This window comes from Globicephala melas, chromosome 16, assembly GCF_963455315.2.
Source record: "Globicephala melas chromosome 16, mGloMel1.2, whole genome shotgun sequence".
In the NCBI taxonomy this organism is placed as follows: domain Eukaryota; kingdom Metazoa; phylum Chordata; class Mammalia; order Artiodactyla; family Delphinidae; genus Globicephala; species Globicephala melas.
Genome location: NC_083329.1, coordinates 17,482,594 through 17,507,413, shown reverse-complemented (window position 1 = coordinate 17,507,413; position 24,820 = coordinate 17,482,594). Strand labels below are relative to the sequence as shown.

Genomic DNA, 24,820 nt, shown 5'->3' with positions numbered 1-24,820 from the left:
CCAGGGTTGAACCAGGAAATAAATTGATCTGACAGAGGGGATTAAACTGAGAGCAGGAAGACAGACTCCTCCCACTTCATCCCCTTTTTTAAAGCAAATGCTTCAGGGTCAGGAAGAAAAGAAGAAAGGGAAGCAAGTTAATATTTCCACTTGGAAAAGGTGTGGATGGGGTCATTGTAAACTGAATCTAGGAATGCCCCAAAGAGCAGGACTTGGCTGTCCTTTTGAAAATTTAGGATGAAGTTTAAGTCTTAATTTATTAAGGGAATGATAAGCCAAAGGAAAGATAACTAGTTGCCATTTAATGAGCACATACTACGTGCCAAGCACTTCATATATTGGATTAGCCAAACATTCATTTGCTTTTTTCCGTAAGATGACTCTAGTAGCACTTAGTTGTCTTTAACTTCATTCGAAACAATTTTGTTAGATTGTATGTGACAGCTGTCATATCAGTGTTCATTTAGAAAAAGACATCAAAATTGGTGAATTTTTGTGTAGCCATTTGCATATTGAAGATGGAAAAAAAAGCAACATTTTTGGCATATTATGTTTTATTATTTCAAGAAAGATAAAAACGCAACTGAAACTTAAAAAAAAAGATTTGTGCAGTGTATGGAGAAGGAGCTGTGACTGATCGAACGTGTCAAGAGTGGTTTGTAAAGTTTTGTGCTGGAGGGACTTCCCTGGTGGTGCAGTGGTTAAGAATCCACCCGCCAATGCAGGGGACATGGATTCCATCCCTGGTCCGGGAAGATCCCACATGCTGTGGAGCAACTAAGCCCACGCACCACAACTACTGAGCCTGAGCTCTAGAGCCTGTGAGCCAAAACTACTGAGCCCATGAGCCACAACTACTGAAGCCCGCACGCCTAGAGCCCATGCTCCGCAACAAGAGAAGCCACCGCAGTGAGAAGCCCGCGCACCGAAACAAAGAGTAGCCCCTGCTTTCCGCAACTAGAGAAAGCCTGCGTGCAGCAACGAAGACCCAACACAGTCCAAAATAAATAAATAAATACATATATTTAAAAAAAATAAGTTTCGTGCTGGAGCTTTCTCTCTGGACGATGGTCCACGGTCGGGTAGACCAGCTGAAGTTGATAGAGATCAAATCGAGACGTTAAGTCAATGTTATACCACGCGGGAAACAGCCAACATACTCAGAATATCCCAATCAAGCATTGAAAATCATTTGCACCAGCTTGGTTATGTTCATCACTTTGATGTTTGGGTTCCACATAAGTTAAGTGAAAAAAACTTCTTGACCTTATTTCTGCATGCAATTCTCTACTTAAACGTAAAGAAAATGTTCGGGTTTTAAAACAAATTGTGATGGGCGATGAAAAGTGGATACTGTACAGTAATGTGGAACGGAAGAGATCGTGGGGCAAGTGAAATAAACCACCACCAATCACACCAAAGGCCGGTCTTCATCCAAAGAAGGTGATGTTGTGTGTATGGTGGGATTGGAAGGGAGTCCATTATTATGAGCTCCTTCTGGAAAACCAAACGATTAATTCCAACAAGTACCACTCCCAATTAGACCAGCTGAAAGCGGCACTCGACGAAAAGTGTCCAGAATTAGTCAACAGAAAACACATAATCTTCCATCAAGATAACACAAGACCACTTCTTTATTTGATGACCAGGCAAAAACTGTGACAGCTTGGCTGGGAGGTTCTGATTCATCCGCCGTATTCACCAGACGTTGCCCCTTCAGATTTCCATTTATTTCGGTCTTTACAAAATTCTCTTAATGGTAAAAATTTCAATTCCCTGGAAGACTGTGAGAGCACCTGGAACAGTTCTTTGCTGAAAAAGATTAAAAGTTTTGGGAAGATGGAACTATGAAGTTGCCTGAAAAATGGTAGAAGGTAGTGGAACAAAAGAGTGAATACGTTGTTCAGTAAAGTTCTTGGTGAAAATGAAAAATGTGTCATTTATTTTTACTTAAAAACCAAAGGCACATTTTGGCCAACCCAATATTTTAATTACTCCTTGGTGTTACACAACAGTAAAGAACATGAGCTCTGGAGATAAAAACAGGACTTATTTTGAATTCGGGCTCCACCATCTCGTAACTTTATGACCACGGGCAAGTAAGTAAATTTTCTACCCTGGGGTTACTCACCTGTGTAGTATATTATGGATAGTAATAGCACTGCCTCATCGGTGGTGTGAGGATTAAATGAAATAGTGCACAGAAGCTCTTGGCACCCAGCTTGATATAAGGTAAGCCCTCAATAGATGCTGGTTATTATTATTAGATATGGCAATATGTATTATCTCTGTCTCACAAAATAAAAAGCTGGAGTAGACCAAGATGACAGCCGTTGGCCAGCTCCCAGGGTGATTTCAAAACAGTTCACTTCCAAGCCTATCCTCACACCTGCAAGGAAAGTAAAATAGGATTGGCCCCATCCTCAGAGGCTGATGGTCATGATTCAGACAGGCACCGCATCAGAGAGGATGCAGGTTGTGGAGGATCATGGGAGTGATACCAGGAGGAGGGTCCCACCCTCTTGAGTTTTATTCTTGATGGGTTCGGTTTGAAAGGAGCTGTGGGAGAGACTTTTCAGGGGCGGGAAGAGACCCCAGAGGCCCCCCACCTGGTCTGGGCAGCCTTCTGGACAGAGCAGAAAGAGCAGACGGTGGCCGCTGGGAGCGTTAACCTCAACAACACTTCCCAGAGGCCGGAATCTCCGTGAGAAAGCAGAATTCTGTAATCACACGCCCAACAACGCCAAGCCCCACGGACTCAGCTGGCCTGAGTTCGGCAAACCTACCAGTCAAGACACTTACCCGGCAAAGCAGTCTGACTGGAGCCTTTCAGAGTGATGACGAGCTGCCGCCCATCCCAGAAATCCCTTCTGGCCGTTATCATCTCCTTCACGGCCTCAGCATACAGCAGGACTGCATCGTGAAAGTAAGCAGGGTAACGGCTCACCTTGGATGAGGGAAGCAAAGGCCGGGTAGAAAAAGGCCCATGGTGGTACTGAACTCTCTTAGCTTTTACTTGTCTGTGAAGCTCTTGATTTCTCTGTCAATAAAAATTAATTAATTTCTAAAAAGATTTTAAAAAAAAAAAAGCCCATGGCCTGCTACATCACAGTCCGGGCTCAGTTAGAAGCAAGCTTTCTCCATCCTCTTAACAGTGTAACATAGCACACGTTCTCCGTTATTCCACAGAGAAAGGAGGACCCTCCACGTATCCTGGCCTGTGCTGGTATACCTAGGTATCACAGCTTCACTTTTCCTCTTTAGGCCTTGTTTTCTCAATTAGATTGCGTGATCTTTTGGGCTGTGAACAGCTTTTTAGGCCATAGGCAGGAGGGAATATGGTTTAATTGAAAGGGTGGATCTTGGAGTCAGGCTGGCCCTGGTACTTACTGTGAGACTTGGGGTAAGTTCCAGAACCTCTCTGAATCTCTCTGAATCTCGGTTCATTCATTTATAAAATGTGGATAAAGCCACTATTGTGATGAGTATAAGGATAGTTAAATGAGGCAGAATAGGTATAGTATCTATTGTACTAACTGGCACATAGTAGGTCTTCAATACTTCATTTAGTCAACAAAAATGCATGTGCCTACTAGGCGCTAGGCACTGTTCTCCCCATAGAACCAGGTACAGAGCTGACACTTAGATGACTCCCCAAATATTCATTGATCCACCATCTTTCCTTGTGTGTTGGGATCCACAATCAGCTGCCTCATTCCTAATGGAACCCTTGTCATCAGTAGCTTCTCATCGCCTTCAGGCTCAGCTTGGCCCCGCTCTGGCAGGAGCTCCAGATCTGGCCAATGGTCTAGTTAATCAGACATTTTGCCCCATCATCCCACACATACTGGAACTACCACTGGCTGATAGGCTCTCTCCCGGCTGCCTTCTCAGAACATCTGCTTGCCTTGACCTGCCCTAGCTCCACATCTCTGACTACTCCATTCTGGTTCCTGGTCGTGGCATCCTGCTGGGAAAGGAGACTGTCATGGTCTGAGCACCCACTGGTATCTGTTCTGCTACTTCCATGTACTATGTCATTAGATACTCAAAACCACAGTCTGGAAGGCAGATGTCATAATCAGTCCCATTTCTGGGTGAAGAGACTGAGGTGTAGGGAGGTTAAACAATTCATCTCAAAGCCCCGTAGGTAGTAAATAGCAGAATTAGGATGGAAGCCCAGGACTCTGACTCCAAAGGCCAACCGATCACTCATCTAGTAACCTCTGTCCTCCGTGTGGACCTGGGGTGCAGATTCCACAAGATCTCATCGGGCCACTGTTTATTTGGGGCTGTGGAAGATGAAGAAGTGCGTGTGTGTGTGTGTGTGTGTGTGTGTGCGCGCATGTGTGTGTCTGTGTCTGTGTTAGGAGCCTGGGGAGTGGCCAAACACAGATATTCTCAAGGAAGGGAGGAGGGACCTGTGTAGGAAGACGCCCATCAGACCTGCTCCAGCATGTGGAGGGGGCCGTGGAAGGGCGGCCCCCGCAGCCTTCGGAGGACCAGCTCTCGGAAGCCTTCATCTCCCGGCCCTTCTCGCGAGGAGCTGAGGGCTATGAGAATCACTGACTTGTAGACTAAGGGAAAGTGCATCACCTTCTGATTTGTCAATACCTCCTTCCAAAAACTGTCCTGAAAAATAATGAAATAAATGTAGCCATTCTGTAGGAAATACCCTAAGCAATAGTCAACATCAACTTTATTTATTTATTTATTTTTGGCTGCGTTGGGTCTTCATTGCCACGTGCCGGCTTTCTCTAGTTGCCATGAGTGGGGGCTACTCTTCGTTGCTGTGCACGGGCTTCTCATTGCGTTGGCTTCCCTCGTTGCGGAGCACGGGCTCTAGGCCCGCGGGCTTCAGTAGTTGTGGCGCCTGGGCTTAGTTGTTCCGCGGCATGTGGGATCTTCCTGGACCAGTGATCGAACCCATGACCCCAGCAATGGCAGGCAGATTCTTAACCACTGTGCCACCAGGGAAGTCCTCAACATCAAATGTGAATTTTTATTCTAATCCTTGGAAACACAATGGCCCTGGAAGACTTGCCATGTAAAGTTTATGTTTTCTAGTTAGCTTCAAAGCAGTGGGAAGGAAGCCAAAAAAATCAATCAATAAATAAGAAAAGATTACTTGGGGCATCGAGCAACTAATATGCAGAAAGCTTACCTTTTAACAATGGGCAGCAAAAACTTGAAAAACTTACAACTGTCGATTCTCAAATTTCTGCTTGTGGCTTAAGTCGTTTGTTATTATCATTATTACCTACATTATTATTATTATTATTATGAAAGTAACATCCACTCATTGTGTGTATATATGTGAAAGACGGTAAGATCTTCCCCAGTTTCCCTACGGCTCCCTCTCGTCTCCTCTGAGAGGCATCCGAATGTTCTAGACGTGTACAGAGGTGTGTGTGAGCATATGTGCATTTTACATAAATAGTATCATGCTATAATGGTATTCTGCAACTTGATTTTTGCCAACTTCAGCCTATATTGGGAACACTTTTAGGGAATGGATTTATGCTATTCTTTTTTTAAAGCAGCATGAATTCACTTTCATGGATGTCATGTGGTCTATTTTTAGTCCTATATTCTGTCTGCATTTCCAGCCAATTGGAATTTGATTATCAAGGTTTGGGGAGAACGTGACGAGGGGGTTGGCAGGGCTTCCCCGCTGATCCTGAGACCTGGTGCATCCTCTCCCCTTCTCGTCTGTCTGCAGGCAGAGGTGAGAGGACAAGTAAAGAGAAAGGGGGTGTATGGCAATGCAAAGGGAAGGTAGGAGGAGGTTCTGGAAAGCTTGGCTTACGATTAGAATTCCAACTGGCTGCCCAACGAAACCTGAGACACTTTTGGCAATCTGAAATACTTAATGATAAAAAGATAAAAGAAACCTGGAGCATTATTATGCATCTTCCTGTACTCCGTTTCACCCCATTTCAACTTCTTATGATCATATAAAACAAGCTCATTTTAGAAAGAGAAAACTGCTGGAAAAATTACACAGTGTGTCCATAGCTAAATATCAATACAAGGGGCTTTATTTTAGAAGCCTGTTGGTGTTGTGTGGTGGTTAAACGTACAAACACTGAGGCCAGCCTACCTGGTTTGACTACTAGGTCTCCCTCATACTAGTCGTGTGGCCTTGGTTAAGTTATTTCACCTCTCAGGACCTCGGTTTTCTCATCTGTAAAATGAGGAAAATGAAAGTATCTCCCCTTAGGGTGGTGTGAGCTGAAATGAGTGTTAGTTTATCAAGCGCTCACAGTGGGGCCTGGCACTCAGTACACACTCCACAAGGCAGAGCTGTTGGGGTCAAGGACTCAGTCCCAGAGTCCAAAAGACCAGCTTAAGAGGTCCAAGATCTTGGATAAGTTACCCTATTTCTCTAAGCCTCAATTTTTTCATCTGCGAGTTGGAATGCTAATAATCTGTACCTTATAAGGCTGTTGGAAATATTGAATGCAATGATGCATGTAAACCACGCATGGACTCTCTATCTGCCTCACGGGGCTGTTGGGAAAATCTAGCCACCGATGCAGGTATAATGTATAACTCGGTACTCACGGGAGGTACGTGGTACATGTCAGCCATCCCTATCGTTACCAAAGGAACCAAACCACCTACAGATTGCCTCATTAGACCAGAGTGTTGGTTTCTCCAGGCCATTGTTGGGGCTCAAACACAGGTGGCCATGGAAGAAAAGAAAGTGAGAGCCACCGAGTTTGAGAGCCTCTGGGGAGGTCTCAGCCTCCCGGGAGGAATGATGGTTTTTCCTCAGCTGGTGTTTGCTGATGTAGACTACAGAGGACCAGGCTCCAGAACCAGCAGCCTGGTTCAAGGCCCGGGCCCCCGTCCCAGGAACTGTGCAAACGGACTCTGGGTAGGTTCTTTCAATTCAGTCTCAGTCTCTTGATCTTAAGTTGAGGACACAAGAGTAGCTGCCTCCTAGGGTTGAGTGTTCAGTGAGCTAATGCATCTGGTGCATAGCAAGTGCTGCATGCTTGTTACCTCTTCCTGCGGGAGCCGTTGCCTCTTATCAGCACCCACCTCCAGCTGCTGCAAAATGATAAAGACGAATTCTCCTGTGTGGAGTCCCAGGTTCTCTGCAGCCAGCAGGATAAGTTTTGCATCTTCTGAGCTGCAGATTAAGATAAGAACTGTAAGAGAAGACAGTCAGCCAGTTGCACATGTGTACACACACACACACACACACACACACAGATACACACGTTTTAAAGTCTAGCCTAAAACCACTAGAAATGAGACATGAACTTTGTCTTTTCTTGAGCATGCTTTAGGAAATAGGAAGGTCTAAACTGTTCCCAGAGCGTGTCCTCCTTTAACCATGCCGGTAGCATACAAACTGGCAGCTTTCGTCTTGCGGAACTAAAGTCTTCGCTGCAGCTCTCTCCCAAAGCACAAATCGAAAAAGTTTGAGACCACTTCTGTGCTCTAGTTTCTTCGTTTAACTGACTCAGAGCAATAGATCTGGCTTGTGACTCATCATCAGGTAGGTTGCGTTGACGGAGGACCTAGAACCAGGAGCACTGAGACTGTCTGAGATGGGATGGGGGGAAAAGGAGTAGGCCATGGTATTTTTCTTCCATCCAAACACATCAGCATGCTTTTTGAGGGAACAAAAATGAAATACTGATTTATTGTTATGTATTTATTTTTTAATTGGAGCATGCTTTTTTTTTTGCTTCAGAATTTTTCTTTTTAATTGAGGTATGATAGATTTACAGTGTTGTGTTAGTTTCAGGTGTACAGCAAAGTGATTCAGATATAGATATACATATATATATATATACACACACACACATATATATTCTTTTTCAGATTCTTTTCCCTTATAGGTTGTTAAAAATACTGAGTATAGTTCCCTGTGCTATACAATAGGTCCTTGTTGGTTATCTATTTTAGCGATTTATTTATTTATTTTTAATAAATTTATTTATTTAATTTTGGCTGCGCTGGGTCTTCGTTGCTGCTCTGGGGCTTTTCTCTAGTTGCGGTGAGCGGGGGCTACTCTTCGTTGTGGTGCGCGGGCTTCTCATTGCGGTGGCTTCTCTTGTTGTGGAGCAGGGGCTCTAGGCACGCGGGCTTCAGTAGTTGTGGCGCACTTGGGCTCAGTAGTTTTGGCTCACAGACTCTAGAGCGCAGGCTCAGTAGTTGTGGTGCATGGGCTTAGTTGCTCCATGGCATGTGGCATCTTCCCAGACCAGGGCTTGAACCTGTGTCCCCTGCATTGGCAGGTGGGTTCTTAACTGCTGCGCCACCAGGAAAGTCCTTAGTGACTTATTTTTTGAATGAGATACATTTTAATCTATTTACCTGAGCTCGAGCTAGGTGCCAGGCAATGTGCTAAGCATAGGATACAACAGTGAGCAAAAGAGAAGGTCCTTGTTCTCAGGGAGCTGACATTAAGACAGACAATATACAAGTGAAGAGATTAGAGAGATCGTTCAAGATTCTGATGAATGAAAGGGGAAAAGAATGCTGTGATACTAATGTGGGGAGGGGGAATCGCTCCATGTCAAGTAGTTGGGAAAGGCCCCTCACAGGAGATGGGATGGGCTCTGGGCTGAGTCTGGAAGGATGAGAGCAAGCTACCTATGGAAAGAACACTGTGTGGGATGAGGTGGGATTGCAGTGGAACTCCAAGCCAAGGGATACCAAGTCCCAAAGTCCCAAAGCCAGAAGGAGCTTGGTTTATTGGAAGAAGAGAAAGGAGTCCGCTACTAATTCCTGCTAGAAAGTAGAGGCTTAGAGGCACCACAACAACAATATTCACTATGGCGTGTTGATCAGTTACTATGTCCAGCACTTTACAGGCATGATCTTATTTAATCCTCACCATTCTATGAGGTAGGTAAGATGATTGTCTTTGTTTTAGAGATAAGGTACCTGAGGCACAGAGAGGTTAAGCTACTTGCTCAAGAACACACAGCTAGAAAGTGTCAGAGGCGGGTTTCAAACCTAGGGATGTCTGTCTCCAGAGCCCATTCTCTGAACGAACATCCAAGTCCAAGACCCAGCCCACCTAGCAGGTGCTTCCAGAAATTACTCTGTACATCATGACACTATAGCATCGAAGATTTCACTCTAGACAAAAAAAAAGTTTTTGTTGGTTGGTAATGCTTTTATGTATCCTTAATTTTATACTCTGTTTTCATCTGCTTTTTACCCTCATAGAAAAATGAAAAATTCTTAGGTTTTTTTCAATCATTTTTTTCTATTTGCCCCTCTAAACATAAGCAACAGAAGATTCTTTCCTACTTAGCCCTGGAAATCAATGACAGGCTTCTAAGATGCTCTTGAAGGAAGGCTGGATTGTTGTTGGTGTATTTCATGCTGGCGGTGATGGGGAAATGGGATTTGAGTTCATTCCCTACAACCCTCCACAACTCATCCACTCCCTCGCAGGAGGAAGTCCCAGAGTGACCTCCAAACATCCCAGTGTGTTTCCAGCCCAGGTACTGGAGGCTTTTCTGGAGCACATCACCAACTCTGTGCATGCGTGGCACAAGTTTCACATAGGTGTCATACAAGAAGTTGTTCTCCAGTTTTGCTGTTTGTCCAACAGAGTCAAACATGGGGGAGCCAGCAAACCAATAACCTTGAAAGTAACCAAAGGGATGTCTTTCCATAATTGAGTTTTGCTACACTCCAGCCCCATTGTAAAATATCTGCATAAACTTTGTATTCAGTGAGTCTATGGGTCATACTTCCCCTCGCTTTTGGAATATTGATGATAACGTCTTGGATGCAACTTAAGGATGTAAAACCTCAGAGCACAAGAGTAACAATAGCCAGCATTTATTTAGTGATTACTATGTGCCAAGCACTCGACTAAGAGCTTACATATATTATCTTAATTCTTACATTTTCTATCAGGTAGGTATTATCATCTCATCTTAGAGATGAAAACCTGGGGGCACAGAAATGTATTAATAAGTTCCAAAATTAGCAAATAGTGGAGCAGGCTTGGAATTCAGGTAATGTGGTTACAGAGCACACACTCATAGGTACTACTCGCTTTTTCTTAATTTGTTCCTTATTCATTTTCCACTAGGAGCCTGCTATCTACAGGGAACTTCAGAGACCTTCCTCTTAAAAAGATCTCGTGATCAACTATTACAGGAGTAAAGACGTGTAAAAAAAGCTATAGAGTTAAATATGCCCTTCAATATTTATAGACAATAGATTTAGAGGAGCTTAGAGAAGTAAGAAATTACTTCTGATTTGGGAATTAGAGATGTGAACGATGAGGGTAGAGAGATAAAGGCTCCGTGGCATTTGAGCTTGACTTTGAAGAATGGGTAGGCTTTGTTAATCAAATGGGGAATGTGTCAAATGAGGAATTCTAGGAGACACTAAGATTCAAATTCAAATGTAATCTTAACTCTGTAGCACCCACTAATGATAGTTCTGCGGTATTTTTGAACGTGAGAACTGTGCTGCCTCATCTATTCAGCCTTTGCATCTATACCTCTCAGAGCACAAGATACCCAAGGACATCAACAAAGCTAATCTCATTAGCTAAACAAACACAAATCATTCACATCTCTCATTTTCTTGCCTTAGCTTATGGCAATCTGTCATACTTCATCCTTTCCCTCTTTCTTTCCCATCACTGAATAATTTATTATACATGCCAAAGGGAAACCTACACAAACAGATGTTATTTTTCTATTTAAAGCCAAGCATTCAATTTCTTCTTCATTTTTCTGAGCCACGTGGCTGGCAATGTTGGAGTGAATGATGAGTCCATATCTGACAGCACCAAGGCCAAACAATCAACAAGTTTGTTAGTCAACATCAAGTTAGTGAGTGAACTAACAGCAATTGATTTGAGAGGCTTTCTTTAAAGAGAGTATTCATTGTTCTAATTGCATGGTCTAATTACATCTCAAAGAAATGGTACACAAGACTTACACAGTTATTATTTATAATAATGTCATCCAAGTCCAGAGATTATTCAAGTCTATGCCGTCATCTTTAAGACCACCCTTTCCAATGGAAACTCAGAGTTTCTTAGAAGGCTGTATACTCTACCTCTGCTGCTTCTGGGCATGCTGGTCCAAACAGGGCAGAAATTTCTTCTTTCTGGACCTGGTTGATGAAAAGAGCAAGAGACTCCTTGGTGCTGCAGGTTGAGTTGGTGTAAGTAAACTCCCAGCTGAAATTTCCAAAGTCTGCCAGCTCAGAGTTGATCTTGTCCATGGCAACCTGGAGTCCGGCACCCAGCCTCTGCACATTGAATGGATGGGAGATGTTCCAGGGGGCCTGGAACCCCACAGTGAGTTTAGCAGCCTCAAGCCACGACACCAGGACACTGACAAGGAGCATCAGAACTAAGGTTGGGTGGCCAGCTCGGCATTCAACCCCCAAACAGGGCCCAGATCCGAGTGGGGCCTCAGCACCTATCCTGGGAGCCATGGATGGAGTCTAACACCTGGATCACTGCAGAACCCTGAGAGGCTTAGCCTCCTGACCACTTGTGCCCAGAGCTTGAATGATAGTGCGCAGTTCCCTGAGGACCACAGCTTGCTTTCTCTTCAGTGCTGTTAATTAACCAAAAACTTCCCTTTCCAGAGTCTGTCCTAACACATCTAGAAGCAGAATCTGTGCAAGGAGGCTGGGACAGGGAGCCAGCAAGACCCTGGTAATTGATCCAGTGACACCACTGTCAAACTCCATGGTCCTCGGCAAGCCACATAACCCCCACTCCACCCCCCAGATCCCTCTCCACTAGTAAAATAAGAATCATGGGAACCACTCAAGTGTAGACAGATGGCCTAGGCTGGAATTCTGACTCCATCACGTATTAGTGGTGTAACCTAAGACATGTTACTTTCCCTCTCTATTTTTCCCTCTCTAATTTTTTTCAAAAATTAGGCACAACACCCATGTTCAATAGTAGGGGCCTAGATGAGTAACATGGAGTGAATCCATGTGACTGAGGAGGGCAGTCAATAAAAATGATATATTAAATGTGCACTTACTGACTTAGAAAAATAGTCACAATTATTGAGAGGAGGCACACTTTCAAACGACATGAATAGTATTCCATTTTTTGTTGTGTTTTTAAAAAGCACATAAAGTTGCGTAACAAATATTATACACACCAAACGAATAAAAACTCTGGGCGATAGGAGTTCTGGGTGCTTTTTCTTCTCTGCTTAATTCTCATATTTTTATCTTCATGTCTTTGCAATAAGGAAGAAAAGTGAACGTTTCAATTGAAGATAAACCCTACAGACTTGTATTTGCAGAGTGAAATCACAGGGAGGTAAACTCACGCTGTCTGAATTCCTGGGTCAGGAGCACGTCACGTTGGTCTGGTCCCTCACACTTCTATGCACTTGGCTTATTCTCTGCTGAACTAAGCCCCTTCCATGTCTCCACTGCCCTCAGAGGGAGAGGGAGACAGAGATGCAGGTGGTCTAGGTAATGGCGATCATCGTCTGGAAACCATTGCCATGGTAACAGGCCCACCTACTTCGTACGAAGTGCTTGATTGGCTGGAGTGGCAAGGCCTGAGGTTAAAACCAGGGAGATTGGTAGGGACTGTGGCTGCTGGAGGGGGCACACTGTTCTCCACTTTGCTTCTCCAGCCCTGCTCTCTTCTAGGAGATTCTTATGCCTGCAAGTTACCAGTGGTGGTAGATGGGGGAGGCCATGTTGTTTTATCCCACCATGCTTTGGAACAAAAGTAATCTGTGCTTGGCCCCCAGAGATGCGGAGCTTGGTTCCCTATGTTGGCATTTTGATTCCCAGATATGTTATCCCATCTCTGTTTCCTGAAAAGATTATTACAGAGGGAGGATTCTCTTTTCCTAATTTATAGTTTCCTCACTGCTGACCAGCTGGGCCATAAATCAGATATAGGGCCAGCTGTTCAGCATACAAAATCAGATGAGATTAGCTGTATCCAGGGTGATGGGACTAGCTTTTTTCTACGTGTCCTTCCTCCCCTCCCATTTGCCCCTCCCTCCCTTCAATTTGTAAATCTTGGCCTCATCACGTTTAGAGAAAACGGAAAGGTTTGAAATGATGTGGGTTGGAACTTCTCCGGAAGGTGAAACAGAAACAGGTGTTTGGCTCACTCGGAATACAATAAAGTCAGGCTGGAGTTTCCCACCTGGAGGGAAAGACCGAGGGAGAGGCAGCCATCACTTCTGCCCTCACACTTTCTCCCACCTCACGGCGTGTTCTGGGAAGAGGCAACACCCTCAGGCTTCCAGAGTCTATAAGACTGCATCTGAGCCTCCGTTTTCTGATCTGTGAAGTGGGCTGAGGGAATGGCAGAGGGCTGAGACTTCGGACCTTACCAGCTTCTTGCCCTAAAACCCTAGGACCCTGGCGGAGTCATAACTAACCAAGTACTCCATGCTCGATGATGGCCGCAGTTTCTTTCCAGGTCTTGCTTACAGGTTCCTAAAGGGAGCATTCCTGAAGGTCTAACGTACCTTGTACCAACCATCCTACAAGTAAGCGCAAGTCAAAAGTGGCTATTACCTACCGGGGTACGAACTTCAAACTTCCCTGTCGTGTTCTCAGCACTTGCCAATAGTTGTGATGCAGTCAAGTAAAAAGAATCTCCTGGTAAGTAAATGTCTAAAGAGCCGTAGGAGAGTGGAGTAAAGGTTGAACTTGCGTAAAGCGGAGATTGTGTTTCTTAGATCTGCAACAAAAGGCAATTCCTTGAATCCAACAGCCACTCCTTTAGGTACCTGTGCGCAGACTACTCCCAGAAAGCCGAGGATGGGGCGCCAGCCTTGGCTTTCTGATGAGGACATGTTGATTGTTTCTGAAAAGGCTGATGTGAGGGAGGAGAATCCTCCCTCCTGGGGACGCTGCCTGTCTCATCTGTACTTCAAACTCTCGCTATTCGCCCTGTGCTACTGAAATAGACTCTTCCTCTGGCCTGTAATGTGTTGCTCTTTCTCGTGCCCATTTTTACCAGGAATGGGTTTTTGTTGCCTGAGTAGTTGCTTTTGACAACCTGGAGCTTCTAATCAATACTTTCAAGTTTTCTTCTGGCTACAGATCTAATCGGAAGTTTAGCAGATCGATCCAGCCTAAATGTCAGATTTCCGATCTGAAGATTTATTCTATGTTTTTTGATTCTGCCTCCCAGATTACTGTCCCCAACCCCTAATTAGCCTTAGCATGAAGAGCAAAACCTTCTAGAAATTAGTAGGGAGGAAGGGCAGCTGTCTGCTCAGTAATCAAGATACTAAATATTTAGCAGTGATGGAATGACTTTCCATAAAATTTTAAGTGTTTCAAGAACACTTTTGTTGTCACAGTGTCCAAACACTGAGCAAATAAAGAATGTGTCCTTGCCTTAACGCATCTTCCTCTGGGGCTTATACACTTTCGACCCATTAAAATGACATGCTTCTCCATCCAAGCCAATAGGGGACCTGGGTAGCACCAGGCTTGTCATCTGGGTGGCGTCTCTCTGGTGCATAGCTATATAAAGCCAGGCAGGATGTCCCTCTGGCTCCTCCACCCTTTTCAGCTTCTGGTCTACAGAGACGAGTACCCCTCCCACTTCCTGGTGTTTCCGCTCTGCTCGTGTTAAAAGCTCCCAAATTGCTCCCTAGCCAGGCACTCAGTGATGTTCCCCCACGTTGCGAGCCCAGGGAACCAAGGCTGCAAAGCAGAGGACGATGTTCTTAAAGGTTTGGCAAGGGGGGAGGTGTGAGCATGGTACCCCCAAAGTACTGATGCTCCTGTCTGAAATTTCTCCCACACTCCCCTGTGAGAGGCAGCGTAGCAGAAGGGTGGGGCGCACGGATTTGGAATGAGACTGAAGCTGTGGCTGGGACAAGTTTTCACACAGCATAGTGCCTGGCCCGGAACAAGTCAGTGAACAGTAGCAGTTCCATAATAAGGAACTATTGCTTCCGTCAAGAAGATCATGACCTCTGTTGAATGGAGGTATGTAAACCCAAAGGAACAAACTGTTACTGATGCAGAACCCGGAGGAACAGGTCAAAGACCTCATAGTTTTCAAGTTCACCCAGAGCAGTTATAACATGCTGACACTGGGTAACACCACCTTTCACGTGTGGCCTATAGGCATTAAGACAGAGGATCTTTGGTCTAAATCAGTGTTGTCCATGAAAAATAGAATGTGAGCCACTTAGGTAATGTTAAAATTCCCAGCAGACAGATTTGAAGATTAAAAGAAACAAGTAGAAATACTTAGTTTATCTGAAATATTATCATTTCAACATGTAATCCATATTTTAAAAATTGAGAGTTTATGTTATTTTCTTCATACTAAGTCTCCAAAATTTGGCATGTGCTTTTTTTCTGTTTTTTGTTTTGTTTTGTTTTGTTTTGCAGTACGCGGGCCTCTCACTGCTGTGGCCTCTCCCGTTGTGGAGTACAGGCTCCAGACGCGCAGGCTCAGCGGCCATGGCTCACGGGCCCAGCCGCTCCGCGGCATGTGGGATCTTCCCTGACCGGGGCACGAACCCGTGTCCCCTGCATGGGCAGGCGGACTCTCAACCACTGCGCCACCAGGGAAGCCCTGCCATGTGTTTTGTACTTAAACACGTCTTACTGCAGACTTTCTTCATTTCAAGTGCTCAGTTGCTACATGTAGCTGCTGGTCACAGTAGTGGACAGCATACGTCTAAATCTTTGCTCTGAGCTACGCTTCTAACCAGCTGGGAAATAGTGATGTTTCCTATGGGGTTGAAAGTTCTGGGAATTTAGAGCTGCCGCCTCTCTGAGGACCTTCACCCTTTCCATCTGATTCTTAAATGTTCTTGGGACGCTCTTGCTGATAAAGGTGCAAGTTGCCTGTGTCGCTGCGTTGCAACCTCGTTGACATCGTGACCCTGAGAATAATAGTATTTATATGACACACTGAATGCCCTAGGTGGGGCTGGCCGTGAGCACACCCAGCACTGTGAGGGCTGAGGCATCAGTATGTCTTGGCCCGCCAGTGTCCCATGGCTCGCCAGTTGGGAAGGTCAGATCCAAGCCTGTAAGGCAGTCTGCTCTATGAGTGTTATCTGGGGGAGGGGAGGCACAGGGGGAGTATCTGGGGTTGAGGGAAGCTGTTTATTGCAATCTGTGCAAACACCATTCTTGTCAATCAAGTGCTCATGCTTAAGTAACACTTCCTTCCCACAAAGAATGAGCAAGTGGCCTCAAGAGCTCAGGTGCCCAGGCTGTTACTGTCAGCGGCCCGAGTTGAGCAAAACAAGCTGCTGCAGACACTGAGCTGGGGGGCCAGCTTCTGCCGTGTGGCTAACACGGGGGCCTAGAATAGCACGGTGGCTGCTCCCAGCACAGCAGACAACAAAGCAGAAAGAGCTGGGGATCGCACAGCTGAAAGATGCGGCACACTGCCCCCCCCCCCGCCCAGCCCGCCTTCGACTGCGGGAAGCAAGGCTCTCAGCATCAGGAAGGATGTCCAGGCAGGTGGGAAGCCCTTCTGAGGAGGGGAAAGGGAGCTGTTGTCCCACCCTGGGCATCAGGTTCCCGTGGCTGGCACTGGGCTCTCCTTCCTCCAGGGCAATGGCTCTTAATTCTCTTTGAGATACCAATCAGAGTTCCCAAGGGAAATATATAAACACACGGGGTTTATATATCGCATGCGGTTCATGGGATGAGTCATCCTTAATCATAGACATGTACTTGGGCTCTGGACTCAGGATGACCTGAGCTCAAAAAAGACGCTGCCAACTGTTAGCCACGTGGCTTGGGCAAGTAAACTTGACCTCTCTCAGCCTTTCCTCTTCTGCAAAATGACAATAACTTCTTCATAGGGCTGCTCTGAGGTTAAATGGGGTATTGCGGAGAGCTCAGCGCAGTGGGGCCACATGGGAAGTGCTCGACAATATTCACGATCATCTCGAAGGCCTTCAGAGTGGAGCTGACCTGGGAACCTAAGATTGCTCCTCGGTAAGGTGTACTTTGAGCACCATTAGCCTTTTGAAACATCAGATAACCAAGGAAAGGGTGGGTATGGAATGGTCGGTTAGGGCATCTTGTTAAGAGTTTAGGGAACTTTGCCCCTTTCTTTTCACATCTCAGTGAAAGGCTAAACTTCAAAGTCAGCTCTGCCATGTGGGAAGCTAAAGGTCAGTCCATCACAGCTCCCATTTTGCCCACTTTGCGCCATCACACCCTCTGCCCTGCTGTACAGCTGACTCTGGGGAAGGACATGGCATTCTGATTCATCACTACTGAGTCAACATGAATAGATTCAACCTACAGCTCTAGGACTCTGCTTCTCTTTCTTCTTGGGTCATGTCGCCTGACTTCTAAAGACTTGGATTAGCTGTCAGAACAGCCTCAGATCCTTCCTAAATAAGTGTCCAGCGGACACCACCCGTCCCAGCTACTCCACACACCTTGTGCCGCCCCTTCTCGTCTCCAGCTTCCTTCTCTGCCCTCCCTCGGAATGCCGACAGTGAGCGTTGTTGAGTAGCTAGTCCACAGTCTGAATCCAGTGAAGTCTGCTACAGCAGACGAGCCGGAGGTACAAGATGAATCACCTGGATTCTGAGGGCAGAGGTTTTACTGAAAGGAGAAATTCCACTTTCCTCTAGAGGGACTTCATGAAGGTTCAGTGATGTCTGGAATCTGGAAACACCCCAAAGACCTTTAAATAATATTTGGTTCCCTGACTGATTCACACCTCCCAACCTTCTCTAAAATCTGCCTTGCCACCAATTCTGCTCCCGAATAAAGGTCTCCTTTTCAGGAACAAGCTGCAAATCACCTGGCTTTGCAAAATAGCCTGAAATTATTTTTTTTTAATGCTTGGCCTCACCGTCATCATCGTCTTCTTAGGAAGGTAACGTACCTGCTCTGAGCCTCCATCTTTGCACCCATACAAATCATAACTACCTGGAAGATTTACTGTGAGGGCCAAACGAAGTCCTTGTCACAGAGCCTGGCTCCGGCAGCCACTGAAGGTGCTGAAGGTGTTGTCCCCACTTACACCTCGCAGGTTTGTTAAGAGTTAGTGTGGAGGTGTTTTATAAGTTGGGAGGAGCTGTACAAATACACAGTGGTGCTATGTAAAGTTGGCCTACTGAGAAGGTCTGGCTTTCCCTGCTTTCAGAAATAGGGGAAACCTGGTTTCTGCTTCCAAAGAGCTGCCACCCTATGGTGAGAGGTATCTTGGCTGTTTCCGGGCTGTGTTACAAAACTCTGGAATGTTGGCTTCTGGTCTTCTCGAACTGTTGTAAATGAGATGTGTGGTTCCCTTGTCCCTACGAAAGGGGAAGGAGTGAAGGAGTGTATACTGCTCCCCCCCAATACCTCCCCCCACCTCCCGACCGGGGCAGAGAGTATGTGCGTCAGAACTGCAGCTATTGGGTCAGACTCCTCACCTCAGGCACCTCACCTGTGAATGACATAAAATAATGAAGGTTTGCACTTTTTAGAGGACATGGGATGCCTGGACCAGAAAGGAATTTGCTTTTTATTGATTTCTCAATGCATATGGCTGTGGGAAGGGAGGGAGAAGCAGAGGGTGTTGCAAAGCCTTATCAAACGTGTTTTTTTTTTTTTTTTTTTTTTGCGGTATGCGGGCCTCTCACTGTTGTGGCCTCTCCCGTTGGGGAGCACAGGCTCCGGACGCGCAGGCTCAGCGGCCATGGCTCACGGGCCCAGCCGCTCCGCGGCACATGGGATCCTCCCGGACCGGGGCACGAACCCGCGTCCCCTGCATCGGCAGGCGGACTCCCAACCACTGCGCCACCAGGGAAGCTCAAACGTGTTTTTTTTGAAGGGAGATGTTATAGGAAACCATGGCTGATCAGGAGACAGTGTGGCCTGCTAGGACAATGGAGGCCTGGGTTCTGGGCTTCCCCCTCCTACTAAGTTGATGCCTCACCCTCGCCGGCTGCTGCACCTTTTGGGGTCTCAGGTGCCCTTGAGAATAAAGTGAAGGTTATTAGATCAGGTGATGCCCCCTCCACACCCGCACTCATACCCACATGGGTCATCCAGCTGGGATGCTGTCAGCACTGACTTACACTTACCTAAAGCAGAAGAGTGAGTGGCGATAACTCCTGCTGTTGTCGAAGCACCCTCCCTGGGTCTTGGCCCTCTCGCTGGACTTGAGCAACACCTCTCTTCTAGAACATACCATGAGTTCCAATCTGTGTTAAGTTGTCCTCCCAACGGCAGGATCACCAGAGCCAAAACGACCCCATGCAGAGTTCCTTTGAACAGTTCAGTAGTTGAGCCCGTGGAAGGCGGGGTGGCTGCTTGGAGCAGTGGGGGTCCAAGAGGGTCCCCAAACCAGCAGCCTCCACATCAACTGGAATTGCGAGAAATGCAGACTCTCAGGCCCTGACCCAGGCCCACTGAATCAGAAACTACAGCATGGGCCCAGCAATCAGTATAACAAGCTCTCCAGGAGACTGTCATGCTCACTGGAGTTTGGGAACGACTGGCTTGGAGTATCTTGCTCTCTGGCTAGTGTGGCGTCAGCAGGTGTTCAGTGGGTTGCTACTTAACACAAGCTGGCATTAATCCGATCGAGTGGGACCTCAGCCCCCAGTTCCCATTGAACTGTGTCTTCTTTAGCCACCTCTTAGAAGCCTTTTCTTTCTGGTCCTACGGTAGGACTAGGGCTCCATGGCAAGAAGTGAGCTTACAGAGTCAATGCGCCTACGACCTGGATAAGAATCTGGCCAAAGAAGACCTCTCTGTCGGTGAGGCAGCCACTCCTCCATACAGAGTCGGCAGGAAGTGGTATCGGTTTCTGATTTTGATATTAGCCGCCCGACCAAATACAGTGAGAGAAACCTAATGCAGCATTTCCATGAATTTCTGCAGGCCTGATACTCGGAACACGTTCAAGTATTTGAGGTCTGCTAGCGGTGAAATGAACACTGAGCAGCAAAGCAGCCCCATATGGGGGCAAAGGCACTGCGGTGGTTGTCTGTGGGCCTGAGTCAGGCCTTACCTTGACTACGAACTGACTGCATGATTCTGAGTGATTTCTTTCACCTGAAAAGGCCTCATTGGCCTCGCCTATAAAATAGAGATCACAAAGGCTCTCCAGAGCCGCTTGCATCTCCAGCCAGCGTTTTTGTTTGGTGATGACGCCTTGCAGTCTTAAAGATTTTGGACTCGAGAATGGTGACGAGTGACTTTAAAATGGAAAGACAGAGGAGGATAGGCTGGACCGTGAGGCAACAGCAACGCTGCTTCTTCCAGAGCTCGCTGAGCCGTGGGTGGTGTAGGCTGTATCCATGATTCTGCATTCTAAATCCCACCCGGCTATGGCTGTCCTTCTGTCTAGATTCTAGAGTGATTTGCCTTATTTGATTGTCTTGGAGACATTGTGATTCTGTAGGAGTCACTGGCCCCTTCTAGAAGAAGGCTCATCTCTAAAATGCAGGCCTCTGCTTATCTGAATCTTAAAGCTAGAGGCAGTTAGAGTGGTGTCTCATTTTTCTCTCCCCGCTAAACCCAAGGAGCACTTTTTTCCTCTTCCTGTCACAATCTCAAGGATTCTGCCCAAAAAGCAGGTGCAAAGCCCTGTCTAACCCCTCCGGTTTCCCTGAGGTATGGGCTTTATACAATGTTTTGCTTGTTAAACGTTAGCTTTCTGAGCTGACGACTCTCTCTCTCACTCTCTCTTTTTTCTTCCTCTAAAGCCCATTGCATAACAGTCTCCTGTTTTAAACTTTTGCCAAATCCTACACTTCTCACTGTCGGAGGTTACCACAAGTGTTTGAACAGGTAACTTCTACCTTTGAACTTCTATTGCAACAGGTTCAAAGGTTCCAGGAGAGCTGGTTAGCCACTCTCATTGGCTTCAGGTGTGGTCCCGACTCGGGCGCTGAGGAAAGGCATCATCACTAAAGGAAACGTCCGGACTCAGGAGGCTGAATGTGGTGCTGAACGAGTACAGCCAGCTGTGAGGGCCGCGTCTCCTGGACCCCGGAAGTGAGAGTATTCTTACAAGGTAAGCTGCAATAATGCTACCTGCTCCATAGCTTATATGTTTATGGGAGAGCAGAGGTAGGGTTGGTTGGGGAGAAGACAGTGGGCCGTGTGTCTATTCTCAGCCCAAGGCTCTTTCACAACATGAAATAACATTTGGTTGAATAGTAATCTCAGCTGACTTGAGTGGGAAGCAAAGAAAAAATCAATTGAAAAGGGGGTGGAGACATGGAAGGGGCTCTGAATGTTGGCAGGAGATGGACTTGGAAGAGAGAGTTGTTAATTTCACTAAATGCAAATAAAACAGACTTAAAAGCTTTAAAGGTTATAGCCAAAGCCAGGATGTGGGTCTCCTTCATCTTCCATTTAGAAATGTCTGTATCAATATGATTAGAAAGGCCATCCATCAGCTGCTGCTGACAGCCCTTCCCATTTGGAAGGGAGCAGGGAAGGGAATTCTTAACAGACTTTCTATCCCATGCTGGTGTCTGTACAAGATATGTGATGTGCATGACCTCATTGGCTCGTTACCTCCTGAAAGATAGGTGGTGTAGTTCTCATATAACAGATGAATAATGTGCCTCTGGGATGTTAAACAGAGCAGCCTGGGCTGCATAGCTAAGAGGAGGTGGGGCAGGAATTTGAGTCCTGGTCAGAATGTCACTACAGCCTGCTGCATGACGCAGAATTCTTGGGGGCTGTGAAAACCTTCCATCATTCCCTCAGATCTTGGGGGTGTCCCTCATGCATGTAGGATTGAACAGGAATGCACCCCTAGATGCTAGAGCTTTAGAATGACCGAGACTCTTCTGTACTTGAGCATTTGATCCTGGAGGAAACCATCTTCTCCTGGCCCTAAGCTCTTTGTCGGGTTGGTAAAAGAAGACAGCACCCAGGGAAGAGCCCAGTAGCATTATAATGGCTGAGACTTGACACCCACCCTGCCATCCTCTGCTCGTCGCTGAAGGGAGCTGCCCCTGTGGGAGGTGAGCTTGGAAACTAAGCAAAGCCCAGTGTTCCTCCAGCCATGAGATGAACCTGAAGATGGAAAGGCAGAGGGGGCACCCTCATCTTCCCATACTTCATCGTTCTCCCATGTCTAAAGTGGGCTCCCGTGAGGCCAAGGGACCAGCGCTTATGTTCCCTGAGATTGGGACACAGCTCACTTTGGTTTTTATGGTTGGAGGCTTTTAGGCCCTCTGTGTAGAGAAGGAATCCCAATCTAACTCTAGTAAAGAACTGAGCTCGTGCTGGAATTACCTTGATCCTTCTTAAAGGAACCAAGGCTGGGGAGAGTGCTGCTTAATTCTGGGGTGTCTGAGAGGTGGTGGGGAGGGGTGGGGGCAGGAAGGGGCAGGAGAACTTGTTCTTTCTGCCTTCAAATCTGAGAATGGAAGCCCCCATGCCCTTCTGTGTCCACAGCCGTAGGTGAATCCAATGAGACTACTGCAGGTCCTGAGGCCCTGTAGACCAATCCCCAAGACTCTTTCAGGGCGTCTGCACATTCAAAGCAATTTTTGTAATAATACCAAGAAGTAATTTGTCTTTGCCACTGTCATTGTCTCACGAATATACAGTGGAGTTTTCCAGAGGCTCCAAGGTGCAGGATCAATCTGACAGCTAACGGCGTGTGTGCTTGTGGATTCCTGATTTTAAAATTTCCCAGTTGTAATCTGGGAGGTGAGGGAGGCAGCAAATTTGAGGTACAAAAAGGATGTGTCAGAGGAAAGGAACAGATCTCCGTGGCTGTCCCTGTCGTTCCTGACGTGCTCGTTTTCTTGGCTTTATCAGCACTGCTTCGGGGACTGAGGCAGGCTCACTGGGGACTGGAGAGTGGGTGACACAGTGCACGGCTGGCCGGCAATGCTGGCCAGGCCAGGCTGGCCTCCAGGTGTCCCCACAGTCTTGGGAAGGCTGCGAGGGCCACGGTGCCCTGTGGCTGGACCTCCCTGTCCTGGGAACCCTGGGAGGGGGTCTCACCTCTCTGACACTGGTGGTCTGCAAGGGGCACCTCAGTCATCTCCGTCTGGTTTTTGGTCTTGGTTTAGCGGTAGTCAGACCAACAGGGAGAGCGTGAGCTGCGTGGATGCAGGCTGTCTTCTGTGTCAGCCCTTAGGGACTGATGGTAAAGGCTTTGAAACCGAGCCAGGAGAGCTTTAGCGGCTTTTCTCCTCCTGGTCAGAACGCTTCCACTTTCAGTTGTGAAAGAAAAACCAGGAAGTGAAGTCCCCGAGCACGTTAGAAGCCGGCCATGGCCTGACTCCTGACACGGGGCAGCTCGGACAGGGGCCTGACGGCTCAGACGGCTCAGACCCGGGGACCCTCAGCCTGCAGAGATGCTCTGAAGCCCCTGTGACCCTGGAGGAACCGAGGGTGAGGGGAGAGGCCAGGGACTCGTGCCACGAGGAACTCAGAGCCAGGAGGCCCCATTCACTGGAAGCACCAAGAGATGCGGCCCCCTCGCAGGGTAAGGGGGCAGCTGGAGGGGGCATTTAGTGAGGGGTCTCGTGGGCATGCGGCAGAAGCCCCGGTGGCATCCTGACCCCCAGCTCTGGCGAATCTGCCGCTTGCTGTGTCACAGGCACGTGTCAGTGCTCACTTTCTCCCTGGTCTGTAAGGGACTTCTTTAAACCCTCCTCGGGCTTCCCTGGTGGCACAGTGGTTGAGAGTCCACCTGCCGATGCAGGGGACGCGGGTTCGTGCCCCAGTCCGGGAAGATCCCACATGCCGCGGAGCTGCTGGGCCCGTGAGCCATGGCCGCTGAGCCTGCGTGTCCAGAGCCTGTGTTCCGCAACGGGAGAGGCCACAACAGTGAAAGGCCCGCGTACCACAAAAAAAAAAAAAAAACCCTCCCCATCAGGAGGGTGGAGGAGAAGGCAGATTGTGGAGGAGTCCTTTCTCTTGCCTCTCTTGGGGAAGGGGAACCACAACCCGGACCCCATTTTGTGGGCCTGAGCCTCTGCCTATAGCTCGCCTGTGCTGCACTGGGTGTTGTCCTCAATTTTCCTGATGGATTTTCAGTCCTTCTGAGGGGAAGAGCTGCCCGATGCATGACTAATGGAATGGTTTCTGGATGAAGTTGGATCTGTTTTAAGGAGTAGGGCCACAAGTTGAATCTAAGATGAACTTGACCTTCAAGGAGTGAGTGTTGGAAAGGGACTCCATAGTTGGGGCTTACTACCTTCTGTGGGTATCCATCTTGTTGGTGATTTGAAAAGTAGGATTGGATCTGTAGCTCCAGTTTGTAGGTAATTTGTATTCTCTAACAGAGGCAGTCTTAAAAAATAATAGAATTAAATTAAATTAAATTTAATTTAATTTAAAAATAAAAGATTGGTTCAGTTAAAAAAAAAAGGAATAATTGGTTTTGGTGATCCCTCCCTCTGTATTCCAGCGTGAGAGTTACTTTATGGTTGTCCCCTCCAATGGACAAGTATTTGAGGTGAACATAGAATAATCTTGGAAGAGACTTGGTATAAAATCTTGTAGGCATCACTTGTACGCTTGGCACAATAAAAGGAACAAAAACTGAAATAAAACAGGAGTCACAAATACTTATAGAAGAGGCAGGCAATAGAGCTAAGTAAAGTAGGTGATATGTAACAAGATGCAGGTGAGAGGCAAAATGCAGGGCAGGAGCTCCCAGATAAACATACTCCAGCTTGAGGGGCTTTTTTCAAACATTATCCAGACCAGACAGGATGCTTCAGCCGAGCATTTGTTGAGGTCCTGACCTGAAATAGTCTTTTCTCCCAACTTTTAGTCTAACTCTCTGGGGGCAATGACACCTAAAATAATATCAGTGTATCATTGAGTGCCTAGGCCCTAAACCCACAGATGCTACGGGGAGGCTGTGGGTCCAGAAAGG

The 24,820-nt window shown here is 46.9% G+C and overlaps 2 protein-coding genes across 6 annotated transcripts in view; one reads left to right on the top strand and one right to left on the bottom strand.

Annotated features, from left to right (window-relative positions):
- The window catches only part of LOC115844963 (guanylate cyclase 2G-like), a 51,095-nt gene extending 28,123 nt beyond the window's left edge, over window positions 1-22,972 (bottom strand). The window contains 8 exon segments of the mRNA XM_060286767.2: window positions 2,803-2,947; window positions 4,447-4,632; window positions 7,051-7,162; window positions 9,289-9,604; window positions 9,607-9,622; window positions 11,062-11,256; window positions 13,532-13,626; window positions 22,933-22,972. Of these exon segments, the coding sequence (XP_060142750.2) occupies window positions 2,803-2,947; window positions 4,447-4,632; window positions 7,051-7,162; window positions 9,289-9,604; window positions 9,607-9,622; window positions 11,062-11,256; window positions 13,532-13,626; window positions 22,933-22,972 (1,105 nt within the window).
- Window positions 16,875-24,820, top strand: part of ACSL5 (acyl-CoA synthetase long chain family member 5) — a 49,149-nt gene continuing 41,203 nt past the window's right edge. For 2 of the 5 annotated variants that reach the window (XM_030842519.3, XM_060286360.2), the window contains exons 1-2: window positions 20,276-20,571; window positions 20,782-20,974. The gene's annotated coding sequence lies outside the window, so the exon portion shown is untranslated. Of the gene's footprint in view, window positions 16,942-20,275; window positions 20,572-20,781; window positions 20,975-23,171; window positions 23,420-24,820 lie in introns of those variants that run through there. The other 3 variants (XM_060286361.2, XM_030842522.3, XM_030842520.3) reach the window with 3 other exon arrangements.